This window comes from Ranitomeya imitator, chromosome 6 (genome assembly GCF_032444005.1).
Source record: "Ranitomeya imitator isolate aRanImi1 chromosome 6, aRanImi1.pri, whole genome shotgun sequence".
NCBI classification, from domain to species: domain Eukaryota; kingdom Metazoa; phylum Chordata; class Amphibia; order Anura; family Dendrobatidae; genus Ranitomeya; species Ranitomeya imitator.
Window position 1 is genome coordinate 277248755 of NC_091287.1, and position 22398 is coordinate 277271152.

The window sequence follows — 22398 nt, forward strand, 5'->3', positions numbered from 1 at the left end:
GGACCACAGACCAGATTTTCCTGGAAGGGGCATAACTAAGTAGCTTCCTAGGTGTTTGCTGGAGCCTCCAATGGTGAGGTCAGACTTGTGCAGTAGGTAGCTACCAGGTACCACTCCAGGGTGGAATCTGACTGTAGATGCTGATCCCACCATGGGGCAGGCAGGTACGGCTGTGACACTGGCTGACGGACGGGTATGGCAGAGGCCCTGATGAGCTGACTGGCTTGATGGAGACACAGGCAGGCTGATGGGCATGACTGGCACTCTGGCAGACAGTCGGGCATGGCTGGCTCTCTGGCAGACAGGCGGATAGTGCTGATACTCTGGTAGGAACTGGTATACAGGCGGGTGTATGGAAACAGGTAAGAACCTGTTCATACTGGAGGGTATATAGAAACAGGTAATAACCTGTTCAGACTGGTGAATATAAAGAAACAGGTAGAAACCTGTACGGCAAGTTGCTGAACAGAGGTAGAGCAAGAGCAGATGCAAAGCAGAACCACAGTAGGCGGAGTAAGAGCAGGAGGTGGAGTTAAGAGCAGAGAAGGAGAAGGCAGAGCTAAGAGCAGAGGGGAAGGCAGAGATAAGAGCAGAGAAGGAGAAGGCAGAGGAGGCAGAGCTAAGGACAGAGCCGCTGAGAGCGGAGCCAAGAGCGGAGACACTTGAGGCAGAGCCAAGAGCGGAGACACTGGTGGAGGAGCCAAAAGCGGAGACGCTTGAGGCGGAGCCAAGAGCAGAGATGCTGGAGGCGGAGCCTAGAGCGGAGATGCTGGAGGCGAAGCAAAGAGCGAACCGCAGAAGGCAACGCCAAGAGCCAGAACGGCAGGAGGCAAAGCCAAGAGCCAGAGGGTGCAGAGCCACAGGTTGTGGCGAGCAAAGCTGAGAGGCACAGAACCACAGGTTGTGGCAGAACTGAGCAGAGAAGCACAGAACCACAGGCAGTGGCAAACAGAGCAGAGAGATGCGGAGCCACTGATAGTGGCAAGCAGAGCAGAGAGGTAATGCAGTGATAAATACAGCAGAGTGAGATTGTTAAACAAACAAAGAAGGAACAGGAACAGACATAGACCAGAGTTCAGACACAGAAGTAACGGAATACAGATTCAGACCAGGGTACAACGCCCCACTGGGTGTCGTCCACAGAGGCACAAATAGAACACAGATAAAGGCCTGCGTATTGCAGCACTCAGAGACAGGAAACAGACACAACCTGGCAGCTCAGTAGCAAATGCTAACTGAGGGAAATAGTTTGCTCAGGCATCCTCCAATGGGTGAGGATGCCTTAAGTATCAGAGACTTCTAGGCTATTGGCCAGGGACACCTTAGGGAGGTGCGCACAGTCTCAATAAGAATCCGGAGTGGCTGGTGCTGCCCCCTAAGCACACAGCCAGGAAGTGTACACAGAGTAAGCGGTCATGGAGCACATGGCATGGAGCCGGCAGCAGACAGATCTCACAGCATGGCACTGAGTAAGTTGATGTGACAGGCAGGTGGGGAATGGAAGGCTATGCTGTGATGCCGGCAGGGTTGTTACAATGAGAAATAACAAGACCCCAAGAAGAATGACGTAGCCTTTAATGGCTTTGTAAAGCAAGAGATTAATGAAAGCCAACATATTTTTATGTTCATGAGGTCTAAATCAATATTTACATTTTGTCACAATCTTATTGCTTTTTGCTGCTATTTTTACTTTGCATCAAGTTTTGTATGGATGTATTGGGTTTACTTTATTGCAATAAAATACAAGGTTAACAGTGGTAGAAAAGAAAAAAAATCCTATGAAATATATTTTTGCATAAAAGTATTTTATTTTCACCACTTTAACGTGGGCAGTTTTACTGCTGTCTTTTATAGGTAATATAAGTCATAATTTAAAATAGAATATTGTCTCTGATGTTTTTACAGCCCTTCTTGTCAAATCCAAAACCTTCAGAAATACAGCACATAGAGACAATTACAAAAGTAATTTGTAACTGCCACTGTTACTTCACCAAAGAATGTTCAAGGAAAAGTTAATTGTTGAAGACAACAGTAAAATGTTCATATGATAAATAACAAAATATCACGTTTATCAGCTAAACAACATCTCAAGTTCAGCTGAAATGTTTAATTTATTTCTTCTGTATTAATTTATGATCTATATTTTTTCCAAGCAATTACATTAGGCATTTTTTTCCAGCACAATTTAATGCATTGACATAATAGGATATGCAACATAGATCAATATGACAATGGATACCCGCACTGTGTAATATTTCATTTTGTTTTGGGGCATTTGCAGAATTAATCTTTCTGCAGATGTCAAAAGAAAAATTTATGAGGAATTTGGGAAATGATTGTAAATGTTTAAGCATTAGCCAACACTGGAGTACCCTGATTAAGTGTTACATCAATTTATAGAAGTATTAGTGAATTTCATAATTTTTTTCTCTGCTGTGTTTGTGTGTGTGTATGTGAGTGAGTGAGAGAGAGATTGACTGCACAATCATGTGTGTATAAGTGTTTACATAGAGTTCCTAAGCAAAAAATGTTATGGCAGAAAAAAAGTTTAGCAGAAACAGAAGCATTTTTGGTGATGTTTTTGATTTTTTTTATCTTGTTTTTTGTCTCTTGTTGCATCACTCCTCTAGCACTGAGTCTCCGATCCATTCGAACCTCCTGTGTCATGGCGTCCTCCAGGGTATCAGGAGGATGAAGTGCCAGAGCGTCCTTCAGATGATCAGAGAGACCTTTGCGGATAAACCCCCCTCAGGGGTGCATCTTTCCAAGAAACTTTGGCTGCCCGACATCTAAACTCTGAGCAGAACCATTCAGCGGAGTGCCTCCCCTGTGTCACGCTCATCACCATATCATCCGCCAGACACACTCTACCAGGCTCATCATAAATGTGCCCCAGAGCCACATAAAGCAGGTTCACAGACATGCGTTCAGGAGCAGAGGAAGGGAGAGAGAATGCCCATGCCTGTGGGGACCCCCTTAACAAGGACATTACTACCCTCACCCTTTGCCTTTCATTTCCAGAAGCCCGGGGACGCAACTCAGGAAACTACTTGCATCCCTCCTTAAAGACCCTGAACAATTTTTTATCCCCAGAAAATTATTGGGTAACTTTACCGGTGGTTCAGGGTCCACTAGGGATACAACAGAGGGGGCCCCCTCCTGGGACCGCAATGGAGCAGACATCCGTAAAGCACCTGCCACATCTCTCTGTACCTGTTGGTGTGAGTGGACCAGGGCTTGCTGTTTCACGGACAGCATCTGCAAAAGCTGGGAGATAACCTACAGGACCTTAGACATGTGACAGAGTAGGAGGAGGTCAGGGGGCGGAGCCAGACACTGGGAAACAGAGAAGGGAACAAACACTAGAGAATTATCAAACAAGCAAAGATCAGAGCCAGGAGATCACGATGTACCAAAGGGAAGAGACGGGGGATTATCAGAAGCAAAGCCAGAGGTCAGAAATCCAGAATAGCAAACAAGGTAATGCACGGAGAACAAGATAAACACAGTGCAAACCGGGCATCTAAGGCTATGTGCACACGTTGCGGATTGGGGTGCAGAATTTTCCCCACAAAATCTGCATCTCCTGGCAGAAAACACATGTGCAGATTTGCCATGGATTTTATTTGGATTTGTGCATTTTTGTTGTGGAATTGATGCAGATTTTGTGCGGATTTTCTGCGCTTTTTACCCCTGCGGATTTCTATAATGGAAAGGGTCAGAAACGCTGCAGTTCCACACAAAAGAAGTAGCATGCTACTTCTTTTGAGCCGCAGCGGTTTTCATGCGGATTTTTCCGCACCATTAGCACAGCATATTTTTTTCTATTGATTAACATTGTACTGTAAATCACTTTGCGGAACTGCAGCGTTTCTGCACGGAATAATCCACTGCGGATCTGCACGAATTCTGCATTGTGTGCACACAGCCTAAGGGTATGTTTCCACAGTTAGTATTAGGCAGCGCTTTGGACGTAGCACATGTCCGCTCCGTCCATGCGGAAGCATTGAGCCATGCGGAATCACCGCATTCTATACATTGGACTGTGTTATTTATCTTGCAGAGACGGAGCATCACCGCAAGATAAATTGACATGCTGCGGTCTAGAAAGACGCCACATGTGCATATACACAGGGAAGCCGGAGGTGACCCTTCATGCATAGTGGAGTTGGGATTTCATAAAATCCCATCCACTATGCTGTAACATCTGGTGTTAGAGTTCGAGTTCCCGCCTCTGCACAGGGGGAATCTCAGGCCATCTCCGCTGCGGTCTCCCATTCTTCTCCTGCCGCAGTGGAGCCTGCTCAGCGGAGATGTCAGTCCCAGCGTCTTGCTCAGTCCCACTCTGTACAAAGAGTTACAGCTGCTTTTCCTGCTTCTGCCATTGAAGTCAGTGCTGGGCAGCGGCGAGCAGACACTTCTGGGACTAAATCCTGCTTTTCTCATTCTGAGCATGCCCTGAGTAAGATCTCTCAGTGGAGATCGAGGGTCACATGATCAGATATTGCAGCTAAGTCCATTGGTCCTTTCAGGAAGGTCCTGTAGGTGCTAGGACTAAGACCTGCTTCGCACACACTGAGCATGCCCAGGGCAAGATCTCTCAGTGGAGATCTAGGGTCACATGCTCAGATATGGCAGTCTCTCATTGGTCCTTCTAGGAAGGTCTTTTACTTGCAGCAGCTATATAAGGCTCGCATGGCCGCACGGCCATGCGCTAGTATCAATTCTAATATGTGTTTTGCACCAGTATGGTTATGCATGGATGTGTTCAGAGACCCGGCTGAAATAAGTCCCTAGAATACCGGCTTCTCCAGTGAGGAGATTGTGTGTGTGCATAACCACTGACTGCTATCAGTTTGGCAGCAAGCTTGTGCTCCTGTGAGGCTAACAGGGTGCAGTGCTTTTCTCTCACGGCTGCTCTGTGAGGTAACAGAGCTAGTCTATACCGCCAAACAGTGCCACCATTCACTAGCAGCATGTTCTCCTGCATGGTGGACCCCGGGCTGCGAACGCACCATTTATAATAAACATCTATTTTTACTCGGTGCGTTCCACTAGCCCTAACATAATACTAGCGCCAGGGTCTGGCTAGTAAATGTTGGACGATCAGCGTCTACAGTGGTACATCCAGCAGCTGGAGGGTAGGTTGGCGGCTCTAGAGCATACAACCTCAGCTGTGGACGTCACCGCTGTCGCTGTTCAGGCTGCAACTGTAGCTGCAGCCAGTCTGTCCGCTGCCACCCCTGCTCTGACTATATCCCGTCTCCCGCTTCCAGACAAGTTTGCTGGTGATAGTAAACTATGTCGGGGATTCGTGAGCCAGTGCTCCATACACCTCGAGCTCCTAGCTACACGTTTTCCTACGGAATGGGCGAAAGTGGCATTCATTATATCTCTTTTGTCGGGCAGGGCGTTGGAGTGGGCAATGCAGCTTTGGGAGAATGATGATCGTGTGGTACAAAGTGCTTCTCTCTTCTTGGATGCTCTGAGTCAGGTCTTTTTGGGACCACGTGTTACCCAGAATACCACACTCCAATTGTTGGCAATTACTCAGGGTTCGTCCATGGTCTGCCAGTTTGCCATCCAATACCGGACCCTAGCCTCTGAGCTAGAATGGCCAGATAAAGTTCTTATTCCAATGTTCTGGAGAGGTCTGGCAGATCATGTAAAGGACGCCTTAGCCACCAGGGAGATTCCTGCCACACTGGAGGAGTTCATTTCCATTTCTATCCGCATCGATCTTCGTTTTAACGAGCGGAGGTTGGAGCGGACCCAGTGTAGGGAGAGGTTTCAGCTGGCTCACACCTTTGCCAAACCTCTAGAATCTCCTGTTCAGGCATCCGACTCCCATGAGGCCATGGAGGTTTCTCGAGCGGGACCTAGGTCTCAGACCGCTCGAGTACCTGTGGTGTGTAAAAATTGCCGACAACTGGGACATTACGCAAATCAATGTCCACGGCGGTCAGGGAAATGATTGCGTTTAGTGACCATAGGAGGGGGTTCACTAGACTCAGCGGCATTTTCCTCCAAGTTGTCATTTAAAGGGACAATCCTCTCAGGCTCATACACTCATACAGTTGAGATTTGTGTGGATTCAGGAGCAGAGGGGAATTTCATGTCCTCTGCTTTTGCTTTGTGCCACACAATACCTCTGGCTATGCTACCCAAACCAGTAACTGCTAGAGTTGTGAATGGGTTGACACTTCCATTACAGATCACACATCAGACTGTCCCTTTCATCTTAGCCATGTCCCCATCCCACCAGGAGATTATTTCCCTTCTTGTCCTTCCCGAGGGAATGGATGAGATTCTGTTGGGGATACCCTGGCTCTGTTTCCACTCCCCACATATTGAGTGGACCTCTGGGAGGATATTGGGTTGGAGTGATGCTTGTAAGGGCAGATGTGTGAGAGAGTGCGTTCAGGTTTCCATCACTGAGATACCCGCAGATCTCTCTTCTCTTCCCAAATACTATTGGTCCTATGCAGACGTCTTCTCCAAAAAGGCTGCGGAGACCCTTCCGCCTCACCGCTCCTATGACTGTCCTATAGATCTCTTGCCTGGAGCAGAACCTCCTCGGGGAGGTGTCTATCCCCTCTCTCTTCTGGAAACGGAGGCCATGTCCCAATACATCCAGGAGAATTTGGCAAGAGGGTTCATTAGGAAGTCAGTGTCACCAGCAGGGGCAGGGTTCTTCTTCGTAGAGAAGAAGAATGGAGAATTGCGTCCTTGCATAGACTACAGGGGTCTTAACGCCATCACCGTTAAGAATAAGTACCCGCTGCCCCTGATTTCTGAGCTTTTTGATAGGCTACTGGGACAAAGGTAGTTACCAAATTAGATCTGCGGGGTGCTTATAACCTGATTCGCATCCGTGAGGGGGACGAATAGAAGATGGCGTTTAACACCAGAGATGGGCACTATGAGTATCTGGTGATGCCCTTCGGGCTCTGTAATGCCCCAGCCATTTTCCAAGACTTTGTCAATGACATCTTCTGGGATATGCTTTCCACCTCGGTCATAGTCCATCTGGATAATATTCTCATCTTTTCTCCAGATATTGACTCCCACCGGAGAGATGTTGGCAGAGTCTTCGACCTCCTACGGGCAAACTCTCTTTATGCAAAGTTGGAGAAGTATATGTTTGAGCAGTAGTCTTTACCTTTCCTGGGCTATATCATCTCCGCCCAGGGATTGGCTATGGATCCTGCCAAACAACAGGCTGTGATGGACTTGCAAGAACGCCATTCTCTTAAGGCGGTGCAGCACTTTATGGGGTTCATTAATTATTACCGCCAGTTCATTCCCCACTTCTCAACTTTGGTAGCTCCCTTGGTAGCCCTCACCAAGAAGGGAGCAAATCCCAAATTGTGGTCTGAAGAGGTCTCCAGGGCCTTTTCTTCTATTAAGTCTCATTTTGCTAGCGCTCCCATTCTACATCGTCCCGATGTGGATAAGCCATTTATAATGGAGGTGGATGCCTCTTTCGTTGGTGCAGGAGCAGTCCTCTTTCAAAAGGATGCTCCAGGTCGGAAGCATCCATGCTTCTTCTTCTCCAAGACCTTCACACCAGCGGAGAGGAATTATTCCATCGGGCACAGGGAGTTGCTAGCGATAATTTGGCCTTTTCGGAGTGGAGACATCTCTTGGAGGGGCTCGTTTTCCCTTTCAAGTCTTCGAGCTTTCCTCATAATGTCATATTCAATTACCCTAAGGTTAAGTAAGTACATATGTAGTTTTTTTTAGGTGTTGGAGCAGAAACAGAGTGCAAACTGACCAAATTATCATACAGAAAGTCAGAACTTTTCAAAAACTTGGAGTTTCTGCTTAGTTTCTGCTCTAAAAATCTGCATAAAGATTCTATGTGCACATACCCTAAATGTATTTATCTACACTATATCTCTGAAAGTATAGTAAGACGTAAACTTATGTGAGTGATACTACATTGGGGGAAATAAGTATGTGATCCTTGCTGTTTTGTAAGTTTGCCCTCTGACAGAGAAATGAACAGTTTATATTTTTAAGGGTAGGCTAATTTTAACATTGAGAGATAGAATATCAAAAATAAAATCCAGAAAATCACATTGTAGAAATTATATAAATGTATTTGTATTTTGCAGAGAGAAATAAGTATTTGATTCCTCTGGAAAACAAGACTTAATACTTGGTGGCAAAACTCTTGTTGGTAATCAGATGTTTTATGTAGCTGATGATGAGGTTTGCGCACATGTCAGGAGGAATTTTTGTCCACTCCTCTATGCATATCATCTCTAAATCTTTAAGATTTTGAGGCTGCTGCTTGGCAACCTGGAACTTCAACTCCCCCTATAAGTTTTCTATGGGATTAAGATCTGGAGACTGGCTAGGCCACTCCATGACCTTAAATGTGCTTCTTTCTCAGCCACTCTTTTGTTGCCTTGGCTAAATGTTTTGGGTCATTGTCTTGCTGGAAGACCCAGCCACGACCCATTTTTAATGTTCTGGTGGAGAGAAGGAGGTTGTCGCTCAGGATTTTACTGTACATGGTTCCATCCATTCTCCAATTGATGCTGTGAAGCAGTCTTGTGCCATTAGCAGAGATACACCCCGAAAACATAATGTTTCCACCTCCATTCTTGACATTGGGGAAGGTGTTCTTTGTGTCAGAGGCAGCATTTCTCTTCCTCCAAACATAGGGAGTTAAGTTTATGTCAAAGACCTCAATTTTTGTCTCATCTGACCACAGCTCCATCTGCCAATCACTCACCGAATCATCCAGGTGTTCTTTGGAAAACTTCAGACAGACCTGCACATGTGCCTTCTTGAGCAGGGAGACCTTGCAGGCACTGCAGGATTATAAACCTTTATGGCATAATGTGTTACCAATGGTTTTCTTGGTGACTATGGGCCCAGCTGCCCTGAGATCGATAACATGTTTCCCCCTAATAGTTTTAGGCTTATCACTCACCTTCCTCATGATCAAGGATACCCAACTAGGTGAGATTTTGCATGGTGCTCCATATCGATGTCAATTGACAGTCATTTTGTATTTCTTCCATTTTCTTACCATTGCACCAACAGTTGTCTCCTTCCCACCCAGCATCTTACTTATGGCTTTGCAGCCCATTACAGCTTTGTGCAGGTCTATGATCTTGTTCCTGACATCCTTAAAAAGTTATTTGGTCTTGCTCATGTTGTTAAGGTTAGAGTCTGACTGATTAATTGAGTCTGTGGACATGAGACTTTTATAAATGCAACTAAGGAAGACAGCTGTTTTTAATGCAGGAAATTAGTTGATTAGGAGCGTATAACTGGTCTGTTATAGCCAGAACTCTTAATAGTTGGTAGGGGATCAAATACTTATTTCTCACTGCAAAATCAAATAAATTTATATATTTTATACAATGTGATTTTCTGGATTTTATTTTTGGTATTCTATCTCTCAATGTTAAAATTAACCTACCCTTAAAATTATAGACTGTTCATGTCTTTGTCAGCGGTCAATCTTACAAAATCAACAAGTTATCAAGCACTTATTTCCCCCACTGTATATTTGCAAGATTAAAATGTCATTCTTTGCACTCTTATACACTCTTTACACCCTTTACCATTTTCATTATTGAACTCTGATAAGAAAAAGTTATGTTAAAAATGAGAGTTCAGACTGAACATCAGAATTGGTGTAAATAGTTTCATGAATAAGTTCAATGGTTGTGTCAGTGGCCACTGGAAGAGAGTGGGAGAACCGCCGCTTAAGCTACTTTCACACTTGCATCATGTGATGTCCATTGCAATGTGTCGTTTTGGGGAAAAACGGATCCTGCAAATGTGGCCGCAGGATGCGTTTTTTGCCCATAGACTTGTATTGCCCACGGATCGCGACGCATGGCCATACGTCGCGTCCGTCGTGCACTGGATGCGTCATGTTTTGGCGGACCGTTGGCATGAAAAAATTTTCAATGCAATGTTTTTTCATACGTCGGATCTGCCATTTCCTACCGCGCATGCGTGGCCGGAACTCTGCCCCCTCCTCCCTTGACTTTAGAATGGACTGCGGATGCGTTGAAAAACTGCATCCACTGTCCACGTCGTGCCAAATTTTCACAAAGTGCGTCGGTACGTTGCGCCGACGCTTAGCAATGGACCCGTAGTGATACAAGTCTGAAAGTAGCCTTACCTGAATGCATCACTGGCATCTAAACTGAGAGCATCTTCTGCTCTTCTTCTGATTAGCAAGCCTGGCAGAATGTCACAGTTTACAAAGGAACATGTTCTACAGAGAAAGATGATTTTTAAGCTAGCTTAAAAATTATTTTACCAGACAAACTATTTGGTCACAATACTCTGCCCCAAGGTCACAGGGTTAGAGTCACTCTGGACCACTAGTGCTCGGCGAAAAAACTGTGGTGCCAGGGAAAACCTAAATAAAGATAACCGCACTGAGTGCGTACAGTGCCGCTCTGGTGGACCCCACTAACCACCCAAACTAGGGCCAGGAAAGCGCACTAGTTGCGCAATGCACCGCACTGGTGGTCACTGCTTAATAGATGCTGTGTACTCGTGTTTAGTGCTGGATGGCACAGACTGGCGCTAAGTAGCTCATTCACCAAAGTACTTTCAACAACACTAGGGATGGGAATGATTAAGGAGCATTCACCAGATTCAGTCATACATCCACACACACACACACACACAATTTCTGATTTATACTAGCGAATGGCCGAGCGGCCTTGCAAACCTTTTATATTTGTAGCTCTCCAGGACCTTCCCAGTGGTCCAATCGGAGCCGCTATAGGACCTGAGCATGTGACCCCGACCTCCAATGGGAGGTTGTCCCGTGGGCATGCTTAGTTGAAGAAAATTAGGACTTAGTCCCTGGAACGTCTGCTCGCCGCTGATCAGTGCTGGTTAGGTTACAAAGGCAGAGCCTTGAAATGCAGCAGTAACCAAGCACACAGTATCTGCTTGAGCCAGACGCTGGGATTGACGTCTCTGCTGAGCAGGCTCCACTGTGGCTGGATGAGAATGGGAGACAGAAGCGGACATGGTTCGAGATTCCCTCTTTGCAGCGGTGGGAACTCAACACCTAACACTATGAGCATTAAAACAGGTCGGTCATCGGCAAACAAACTTTATCAGCTTTGTTTATTCCTAGTTAAGGGCATGTTTGAATGAGCACTAATTCCACTAGTAAATTGGAATGAGAGGTAAATAAGATATTTATTTTACTTACCAACATCTGACATTTCAGGGACAGTTGCAGTATAAATATCTTGGTTAAACTTTGGTTCGTTGTCATTGATATCATGAATCTTAATTATAAACTCAGATTCTGGTTCAACTTGTCTTCCTGTTCTTTTGTCTATTGCTTTGGCTCGAAGAACATAGGTTGACTTTTCTTCTCTATCCAATCTCTTTGCAGCTTTGATATCTCCAGTATTTTCATCTATAATAAAAGCACTGCCGGCTCCATCTCCCGATAAAATATACTTTAAATTACCTTCGCCTTTATCTTGATCTGTGTACAACTGAGGGAAAAAAATATTTAGTAAGTTATTCTACCCAGCTGAAAAATAACTGCAACATACAGAATACTAAATATTCCCAAAAGTGAAATGCTGTTCCCTAGTGTCTAGTTGCTAAACCTTCACCGTTCCCTTGCCTTAAAAGGATATAATCGATGAATATTTGGCACCTTTAGTTCTTATCAATACGTTTGCTCACCTCAAAGAACATTGTATAAAATTCCTAGCAAAATAAGACATAAGAAGCAGTCATAATCTACGTGAAGTCAAAAGTGCTGATACCTCCTTTACTCCAAGCATACAAAGCTTCACCATCCATAACTGGTAAAGTTAATGAACAAACATCTTGGTAACTATTATATTTAAGAAGAGCTCTGCTATGTTTTAGAAAAAATAAAGTCTCAACATGTAACAATACATAAAAAGTATTTTAATCATGGCTTTGTAATATACTATAATAATATTTTTTAAAAACCCAAATATACAACATTTCATAAGCTGTAAAAAATATATGCCTAGAGCCATTTCACACATGCAGCACATGGCATTTGACGCGTGGCAGTGTGGATTTCTCCATAATGCCTAATGTGATTTTGGTGTACTCCTTCAGTGCTGATGTACCAGATTAAAAATGGGAATTACAGTTTCAGTCTGCAATTAAAAGTCCAAAATTCAAGAGAGAACTACTGTAGCAGTATCATTATCACCACTCACTGTGTGACTGTAAATTAATACATCTGAGATATACAGATGCAACATCTCCTTAACAGCTGTTTTTTTTCAGAGTGACAGCAGGCAAGAGTAGTATTAAACCATTCATTTCAAATTTTGTAACTAAATCTGAACTTAAGAGTTGCTTCTGTCTGTAAATAAAAGTGCGATTTCTGTGTTTTAGCCCTTCAGTGACAGAGACAATTTTGACCTTAAAGACCAAGCCAAATTTTACAATTCTGCCCAGTGTTAAATTATGCGGTTATTAATCTGAAACATTTCAACATGTCAATCTGATTATGAGATTTTTGGGAGGAACATATTAAACTTCATGATAGTTGTAAAATTTCTTCAATATGAGTAGCGTTTATTCATGAAAAAAAAGGAAATTTGGCAAAAATGTTGAAAGTTTAGCAATTTTCAAACTTTTAATTTTTGTGCCCTTAAATCAGAGTTATGTCACAAAAAATACTTAATAAATAACATTTTCCACATGTCTACTTTACATCAGCATAATTTTGGAAACATATTTATTTTTTGTTAGGAAGTTATAAGGGTTAAAAGTTGACCAGCGATTTCTAATTTTTACAACAAAATTTACAAAACAATTTTTTAGGGACCATATCTCATTTAAAGGGGCCTATATGACAGAAAGTATCAAAAAGTGAAACCATTCTAAAAAAACCTGCACCCCTTAAACTGCTTAAAACCATATTCAAGAAGTTTATTAACCCTTCAGTTGCTTCGCATAAACTGAAGCAACGTGGAAGGAAAATAATGAACATTTAATTTTTTTCAGAAAAAAAAATAGTTTAGACTCTAACTTTTTTATTTTAACAAGGGTAACAGAAGAAACTGGACCACAAGACTTGTTTTCTGTGGGGTAAGTCTACTGTTTGTGTGCATGTCAAGTCTTGGAAGGGAAGGAGCGCCATTTGACTTTTTGAATATAACATTTTCTGGAAAAATTAACGGACACCATGTTGCATTTGCAGAGCTTCTGATGTGCCTAAACTGTGGAAACCTCCCACATGTGTTGCCATTTTGGAAACCACACATCTCAAGAATATTATCCAGGGGTATAGTGAGGATTTTGAACCCGAAGGTGCATCAAAGAATTTGAACATATTAGGTTGTCATATTGAATACGTCGTCATTAGTGTGCAGTGCAAGTGATCGCTACATCATTTTGCATCGGGTGTTCATGTATGGACCAAGTATCTTGGGTGCTCAAGTGACATGCTCAGGTCATAGTAAAGTATGTTTAGTGGCTGTTAAACACCCTTGAAAAAAATGCAGGTATCCGCTATACACTGTGCATACTTGAGCACCCCATGCAAACTCGAGTAGCGAGCATTTGCGCTCATCACTTGCTGTCATATCGTCATTTGTGATGTGCGAATATATCTGGCACTATTCCTAACTCGCACGAATAGTACGGTATTCAAACTATTTGTTACTAGGCGAGTAAGTTGGTATTCATCTTGGTATAGTCAAATGGCCCGCCCAGCATGTTTGGAGCTATATTTGCAGCCAATGAACATGCTGGGTTGGCTCGCCAATCACAGTTATGCCAGCGCCATCTTAGATGTGGCATTACTGTGAGTGGCTGGCCTTCCAGCATCATAGGAAATATTTAAAGGCTGCCAGCACCTTCTTGTTCACATTGCAGACAGAAACAGTGTAGGGAGCGCTTAGTTTGAGCATAGGGACAGTGAAAGTAGTGCAGGGAGAATGATAGGAGTTTATACAGAGTGTTTATTCATTTCAAAAAGCTCTTTTAAGAGCTGAAGATTGTGAAGAGATTAGATTACTTGTTTGTAAGGAGGGATTTCAGTAGTAGTGAGAGATTTAATAGGAGGGAGGGAGGAGGGGTGAAAGGCAGGCATGTGGATGGGTGTTCTGTTCATTGCAATGACATGCTGCAGATCTCTGCAATTTTCTACTGTGCAGTATAATAGTTATTATTAGGAACAGTTAATTTGTAGAAGGAAATAAACATCAGGTAGTAACAGCATACACAAAACAATTTTTTGGGGAGCTACATAATATTCACGTCTAGCAGCCTATTCTTTTCTTTTTCACACAAAATAATACTGGTCAGTGCAAACATGCAGTAAAGAAAAAGGACCTGCACATCTAGACTAGTGTGAACAGGCACCAACCAAAAAAAGCATACAAACAACAAATGGTAAGGTTGCACCATAATATACAGGGAAGGATTACTCTAGAATATTGAAACGCATTGCTGCCATAGGAAATAGGAAAAAATGGAAAAAATATAATGTACACATGACATATTTATCTGCAAAAATTGCTATGACAAAAGGAAGGTATTTCGCACTTAGATTGGCCAATATATGTGAGCACAATTGCCACATCGAGACGTCCTTTGTAAATTGGGACCCTCTCCTGATATGTCACCTTTCCTTGGCAAAAAAGCCACAATTTATAGTTCAGGAAAGAACCACCTAATCTGCTTAAAATCATCTGTGGCTAATGGGAGTGGAAGTGCACATGTCCCAAAAGCTATGATTCAATAGAGAAAAATGACCAGCACATCTAGACTAGTGTAAATAGGCGCCAACCAAAAAAAGCATATAAACAACACCCACAGATAATCTTTTCTTATGTGACCGTCTCATGAAAATGGCTCAGATGGAGGACATTCTCCCCCCTCCCCCCCCGTGTGCTTGGCCATCCCTTGTAATCCATGTGGGTCCCTGGGGGTGAAAATAATAATCTTTATTTTTATATAGCTCTAACATATTACGCAGCGCTTTACAGTTTGCACACATTTTCATCGCTGTCCCCGTTGGCGCTCACAGTCTAAATTCCCTATCAGTATGTCTTTGGAATGTGGGAGGAAACCGGAGTACCCGGAGGAAACCCACGCAAACACGGAGAGAACATACAAACTCTTTGCAGATGTTGTCCTTAGTGGGGCTTGAACCCAGGACTCCAGCGCTGCAAGGCTGCTGTGTTAACCACTGCGCCACCATGCTGCCCGAAAAGAGCTTGTACCTCTGCCATAACGGCCCTCTGGCATGCATGCACTGAAAATGTCAGGTCTGCTTCCAATATGAGAGAAGCAAACTTCATGGTGGACAAAATGTCTTTCACACAAGGGTCTTGGGAAGAGCATCTGGACATTGTTGGCTCCCTACAACGGCGCAATGGTGCCTCTGCTCGCACATTGACTCTCCTTATCCGACCCTAAATGGCTCTATGAAATAGAATAAAAGGTAAGAAAGACAGACAGAAACAAAAAGTACCAAAAAGAGATATTCTGTGGGTGCATCCTATATTAAGACAAATCACCATTGCTAAGAGCCAAAAGTCTTTGTTGTAGCGGTCAATTTCTCTATACATACAATTGCGAACCCATACACAATAACTCCTTAATTAAACAAACGTACAAAAGCACTTTACCTAACAAAAAATGATGATTGCAAGAAGACAGCTCAATAACTCAATGCAATTGCATCATATCCCAGCTTATCACATATAAATGTATGGTATATAACCATGCAGGCAATGTATTAATTAATTCTTTGTGCACATAATCATCCATGTATGCATTTTACAAAAAGGGGGGTTCTTCAATGATTTTATCCTTTATTAGGGCAAGACCAAATCAACAATGCGAAAAACATCCTTGCCAGGCATCAATGCCCCACCTGTACACTTAAGGATTGGATTATCTCGAAGTGGTCGATCCAAATGAGGACCCCTCGGAAACCACCCACTTTGCCTCCATGCAACGATGTTACTGGCCAAGAATCACATTTTTGGGAAAATTATGCAATGCTAGCAAATTCAAATGACAAATGATCCTTTAATCTCTACTGCACATTGTTAAGACAGTTGTCTATTTACCGAATGACTATCATACTGGTCACAAAATATGCCTAAAAAGTTTGTCCCTAGAAGTCTACTATCTAAGTCTATTGTCTAAATGACTGGTGGATAATAAATCTAAATGCTGTTAACTATAATCATGCACAGAAGAAAAAATAAAAAGATCTACTATAAAAATAAACTGACACATTTGGAAAAAAAAAGAATATTCATTAGTTTCTTATAATGTATTAGAACTCCATTTCAGGTACACTTGTACTGATGAGCATTAATATCAAATAATTTGCGTCTAAACACCTGACACGCCACCGATAAGCTGCTAGCAGCTCTGTCAGTGGTTAAATATAAACAGTAAATATAAATGTGGCAAAATGGAATCCCACTGCTTCCTTAAGCTGGTTAGTGTGTTCTCTTGGGAAGTGAAAATCAATTCTCATATCCTGCTATTTATAATAGCCTATACCAGCAATTAGCTGACTATATGCACTGAGCAAAGATGGGTGTTAGACAAGACTTAGTCACTTATTATACTAGCTGATTCTTCTATTCTTATTTTCTACTCCTTCTTCTCTCATTACCAATAGTCAGAAGGCACTTTAACATTTCTATAGAGCCTCAACTTTCAAGTTTGCCTATGGTGTTCAATATTTGCCAGCAACATTCTATTGTTATTTTTTTTTTCAGGCATACGCAGTCATGCAGCACTTCGAACTTACAGCGCAGGCGCCGGGGACGCTAATGAAGGAAGAGGAAGCGGCACCCGGCGCACAGAGGCCATGATTGATGGCTGTGGAGAGTCTGGATTAGGGGGAAAGACCTGCCCCCCTGGTGATTTCACGGTATGAGGGACAAATTTAAGAAACGATTCTTTCAGCAGTGCCAGGGACCTGAACTAAAAGAGCCACCTTGTCAGAATGCAGCATTAGTGCTGCACAAGGTGGCTCTTTTAGTTACAAACACCTGGGGGGTGACAGGTTCCCTTTAAAAAATGGGAGACTTGCCAATGCAACTTTCAAAAATTGATTTTTTTTTGCATTTGCTTTGAAATATTGACAATAGAGATGAGTGGATTTTCTGACATTTTAATTTGCAGACTTTATCAAATTTTCCCCTGAAATTTGATTTGCACAGAATAAATTTGCAATAATCGAATGATTTAAAGAGCCTCTAAGCCTTTTTAGCCTTTTTAGAGCCTCTTTCATGTCCTGTCAGCAAGCCTGCATTTTATTATCATCATGTCCCAAGGTATGAGCCCACAGCCACTATTTGTGTAGATTTAGCATTGCTCAGCTTGGGATTTATTAATGCTTATGTTAACTTGTGATTTTTGTTCGGCTATTATGCCTATTATCTTCTTTGACATGGTCCTCCTAGCACTCTGATTACTGCCTTGATTTCCCTTTAGCGTTATACATTGAGGTGTTGCCTCAGGACATATGTTCTTCTCACCAGTGTATTTTTTCATCACCCACCTACACTGGTTGTTTAAGCTGTTGGGTTTTGCTCACCTCTCACGTTGTCTGTGTGAATATATATATATATATATATATATATATATATATATTTTTTTTTTTTTTCAAATAAAATTTTTTATTGATTAAATAAACCCCTATCTGGTATGGGTTTTGTACATGGTAATACTTGGAGCAAATTAATATCATTATTATTTTGATATTATCTATTGATCCTTCCTTTTCCTTTTGTTGGTCTATATGTTTATGTCCTCTTTTGGCCTTGAGGACATCTTTATAGGTTTTTATGTTCATGACAGAATAAATTTTGTACCATTTATGTAAGTTAGATTAAAATAGAAACTTCCAGAAATTTATTTTATATATTTTATCCAGTTAAGGAAAACTATAATAACCCTTCTCGAGTCTAAACATCCTGTACCTAAACATATTGGGAACTTAATTAGTAATCCCAACAATGACACTATTTGGAAAACAAAAATGATATACAATTAGTTCAACCAAGATATGGGAAAAAATGTTTATCTCTGACAAACTGGGAAAAGGACTTAAAGAAGTCCTTTTCTATTGACCAATGGAAGCAATCTCGGCTAATAACCTATTCTTCTGCTCATCACTATATGGATACTATTTCAAAATGGAATCTAGATGGCATCTCATGCCTAGCAGACTAATTAAAGCTTTTACTAATCACTCTCCATATTGCTAGAGAGATTGTGGATGCAAAGCTGACCGAATTCATTTATTTTGCTTCTGCCCTAAAATCCGTAATTTTTAGTAGGAAATTTTTAGCTTAATCAACAAAATTATAGGGAGTAATATCTCCAGTTCACCACACTTAGCTATTCTATCTTTAGAAATTGAACATAATAATCTATATTTTAGATCTCTGTTAATACATAAGTTTCTTGTGGTTGAAACTACTATTGCATCACTTTGGAAAAAGACTTATGTACCTAATTTTAATTATACAATGGAAAAATTTCACTACACAACTGTTATGAGCAGAGATTTGCGATTATTAACAATTTTTGGGATAAATATTTTCGCAAATGGGAACTTTGGTTAGACTACCTCAATAAACAGTTTGGTTAATGAGATTATTTCCTTCATATAGCTGACTGTGTTAAATACCCAATCTGTACCTATGTTACTCTCCAATTCATAATCTAAATAAGAATGTTACTCCTTAAATATTAATCTGTTTTGTCTTACTCTTTCCTCATGTGACCCCCTCTTCACAAGCAAGTTTACTAATCGATTTTTCCATTTAACTCCCCCCCCCGGTTATATCACAACAAAACATTTATTAAGATTAATATTATAATGCCTGTTTCTTTGCTCGTAAATAGTTAAAACTATTTCATAAAAAATATTTGAAAAAAACAAACAATTATAACCTTCCCGCCCCCCAAGATGACTAAGTGATAATATACTTCCCTCCTTGTGCTGAGCCAGCATGGTCGTAACTACTCAGTACTCACTCGAGCATTAGTGTGTTAGAGATACTTATTACTCGGCGAGTTTTCTTTAATGTTAGAGTGGTAGCTTGAGTCCCCGCCTGCATGTTTGACGCTTTATATATAGCCAATGAACATGTGGGGATTGCCTGCCAGTCACTGTAATGCCAAAGCCATATTGATGATTGGCATCATCAAGACTATCTAAGACCTGTGAAGCCATGCTCGTCACATTGTACCCCAAATACAGGCAAAGTAGGGAAAGGTGCTGGTGAGGGAGGGACAGAATTGTAACAACTGCCCTTCTTATGGCTAATTATGACAAATATTACTACTGCTGTTAGAAGCACTTAGGAAGTGGTTATGCTGAAAATATTGTGTAGGACAGAATAGGGTGAATTGCATGTCCTTTATGTTGCAACCTGCAACTCATACGAAAACCCCTTCTGCGGGCTGTTGAGCCTCTCAACACAAAAAATAAACTTTGGTTACAAATAGCACTGCTATATTGATAATACAGTCTTATATGTCCATCTGTAGTGGTCAAATTTTGCTGGCATTGTAATACTGTCTGCAATGTTTTCTCAGTAGGGATATATGATACGGAATTTAAGATGGTCAAGACTAGTGATGAGCAAACATGCTCGCCACTACTTGGTACTTGCCCGAGTATCACTATGCTCGGTGTACTTGTCGAGCACCAAGTATTTCCGGGATTATTCGGCGGAGCTCGGGTTTCCGTCCTGCAATTCTGGCGCTCTTTAGAGAGCCAATGACAGTGTAGAGATTATCAGCCATGCACTGTAATGCCGCAGCCATTTTTGTTGTGGTATTACAGTGATTGGCTGGCCGCACAGCGTCATCTGGTCTATAAGGGTATGTGAACATGCTGCGGATTTTGCTGCGGATCCGCAGCGGATTGACCACTGCAGATTTGCAGCAGTTTTCCATGCGTTTACAGTACCATGTAAACCTATGGAAAAGAAAATCTGCAGTGCACATGCTGCAGAAAATACCGCGCGGAAACGTAGCGTTGTTTATTCCACAGCATGTCAATTCTTTGTGTGGAGTCAGCATCGGTTTACACATGCTCCATAATTGGAATCGCAGGTGAAATCCGCACAAAAACCGCAGTGCGGATTACCTGCGGAGTTACTAAAATCAGTCCGGAGTAATCTGCAGCATGTGCACATAGCCTAAAAGATCTGGTGCCGCCCTGTTCACCGCATTCTGCTCCGGATTTAGAGACTGTAGGGAGAGCTGCTTCTGAGATAGGGTAAGAATTGTCCTGTTAATAGTTAGACATGGTCTGCAACTGTTCAGTCCACAACTCCAGAGAAACCAACAGTTCTTTTTAGGGCTAATTCGGGGGTCCTGAGATTGCAGCGCTAGGTAGGCAGGGGAGTCTATATGTGCATATCCACATCAGTGCAAGGCCTGCAGTCACTGTATGTGAGAACATATCTCTAACTGCATACCTCCAAAAGCTCCATTACTGTCTGCTGCTGCTTATTTAATATACTGTATATCTAGGTGCAGTTTTCTGTGGCTTTTTTTCCTCATCTAATACCTGCTCCTTTTATTCAAAAGCAATCCATAACCCCCTTATTTTATAATTTATTAGCTTGTTCAGGCTGCCTACTACAGCCAGGTTATTGAAATCTAAGAACGTGCAAGTCTACCTTTTTTTTTGTCCCAGACACCAGATGTGAGTGCGCCAAAAAATCTTTTTTTTGTGTGTGTCATAGCCAACTTGTTGACACAATTTAGTTGTGCCCAACAAAATCAAGACCGCATTTACATTAGTCTGTTATTTGATTCTGACAGCTGGTGTATCGGTGGTGGAAAAATTGCAGTTTCGCAGGCATAAGTTTCATAGTTCTGTCTGCTAGCCTTTTTCCACTCTTTTTTTTATTTTAACAATTCTCCAAACTCCCTACAAAAATACAAAAAATACAGTTTTACAGTCTGTTATGTCAGGCAGAGGCCTGGTGTATCTGTGTTTGAAAAATCGTAGCTTTGCAGGCATCAGTTCCATAGTTCTGTCTGCTAGCCTTGTTCCATTTTTTTTTTTTAACCCCTTCATGACCCAGCCTATTTTGACCTTAAAGACCTTGCCGTTTTTTGCAATTCTGACCAGTGTCCCTATATGAGGTAATAACTCAGGAACGCTTCAATGGATCCTAGCGGTTCTGAGATTGTTTTTTCGTGACATCTTGGGCTTCATGTTAGTGGTAAATTTAGGTCAATAAATTCTGCGTTTATTTGTGATAAAAACGGAAATTTGGCGAAAATTTTGAAAATTTCGCAATTTTCACATTTTGAATTTTTATTCTGTTAAACCAGAGAGTTATGTGACACAAAATAGTTAATAAATAACATTTCCCACACGTCTACTTTACATCAGCACAATTTTGGAAACAAAATTTTTTTTTGCTAGGAAGTTGTAAGTAGGGTTGAGCGAAATGGGTCGAAATATTTCAAAAGTCGCCGACTTTTGGCAAGGTCGGGTTTCATGAAACCCGACCCGATCCCAGTGTGGGGTCGGCCATGAAGTCGGCGATCTTTTGAATCTGGAATCGGAATTCCGATACCGATTCCCGATATGTTTAAGATATCGGGAATTGGTATCGGAATTCAGATTTAAGTGTAAAATAAAGAATTAAAATAAAAAATATCGCAATACTTACCCTCTGACGCGCCCTGGTACTAACCGGCAGCCTTTCTTCCTTAGAATCAGCCTTCCAAGACCTTGCGGTGACGTCGCGGCTTCTGATTGGTCGCGCGGCGGTCACATGGGCGGCCGCGCGACCAATCACAAGCCGCGACGTCACCGCGACGTCACCGAAGGTCCTGGAAGCGCTGATTCTTAGGAAGGACCTTCGGTGACGTCGCGGTGACGTCGCGGCTTGTGATTGGTCGCGCGGCCGCCCATGTGACCGCCGCGCGACCAATCAGAAGCCGCGACGTCATCGCAAGGTCTTGGAAGGCTGATTCTAAGGAAGAAAGGCTGCCGGTTAGGACCAGGGCGCGTCAGAGGGTAAGTATTGCGATATTTTTTATTTTAATTCTTTATTTTACACTAAAATATGGATCGCAGGGCCTGAAGGAGAGTTTCCGCTCCTTCAGACCCTGGGAACCATGGAAACCCAATGCACTGCATTGGGTTTCGCGTTTCGGCCGACCCCGACCCCGCCTTTTTTACAGGATCGGCCGATTTCACTCGACCCGACTTTTGAAAAAGTCGGGTTTCGTGAAACCCGACCCGATCCTATAAAAGCAAAGGTCACTCAACCCTAGTTATAAGGGTTGAAATTTGACCAGAAATTTCTCATTTTTAAAACGAAATTTACAAAACCATTTTTTTTAGGGACCACCTCACATTTGAAG

General features: G+C 42.3%; 1 protein-coding gene across 1 annotated transcript in view; it reads right to left on the reverse strand.

Moving 5' to 3' along the window:
* Positions 1 to 22398, reverse strand: part of LOC138642454 (cadherin-9-like) — a 320418-nt gene that overhangs the window by 163978 nt on the left and 134042 nt on the right. Inside the window, exon 3 of the mRNA XM_069730609.1 lies at positions 11213 to 11507. Coding sequence (XP_069586710.1) covers positions 11213 to 11507 — 295 coding nt within the window. The remainder of the gene's footprint in view (positions 1 to 11212; positions 11508 to 22398) is intronic.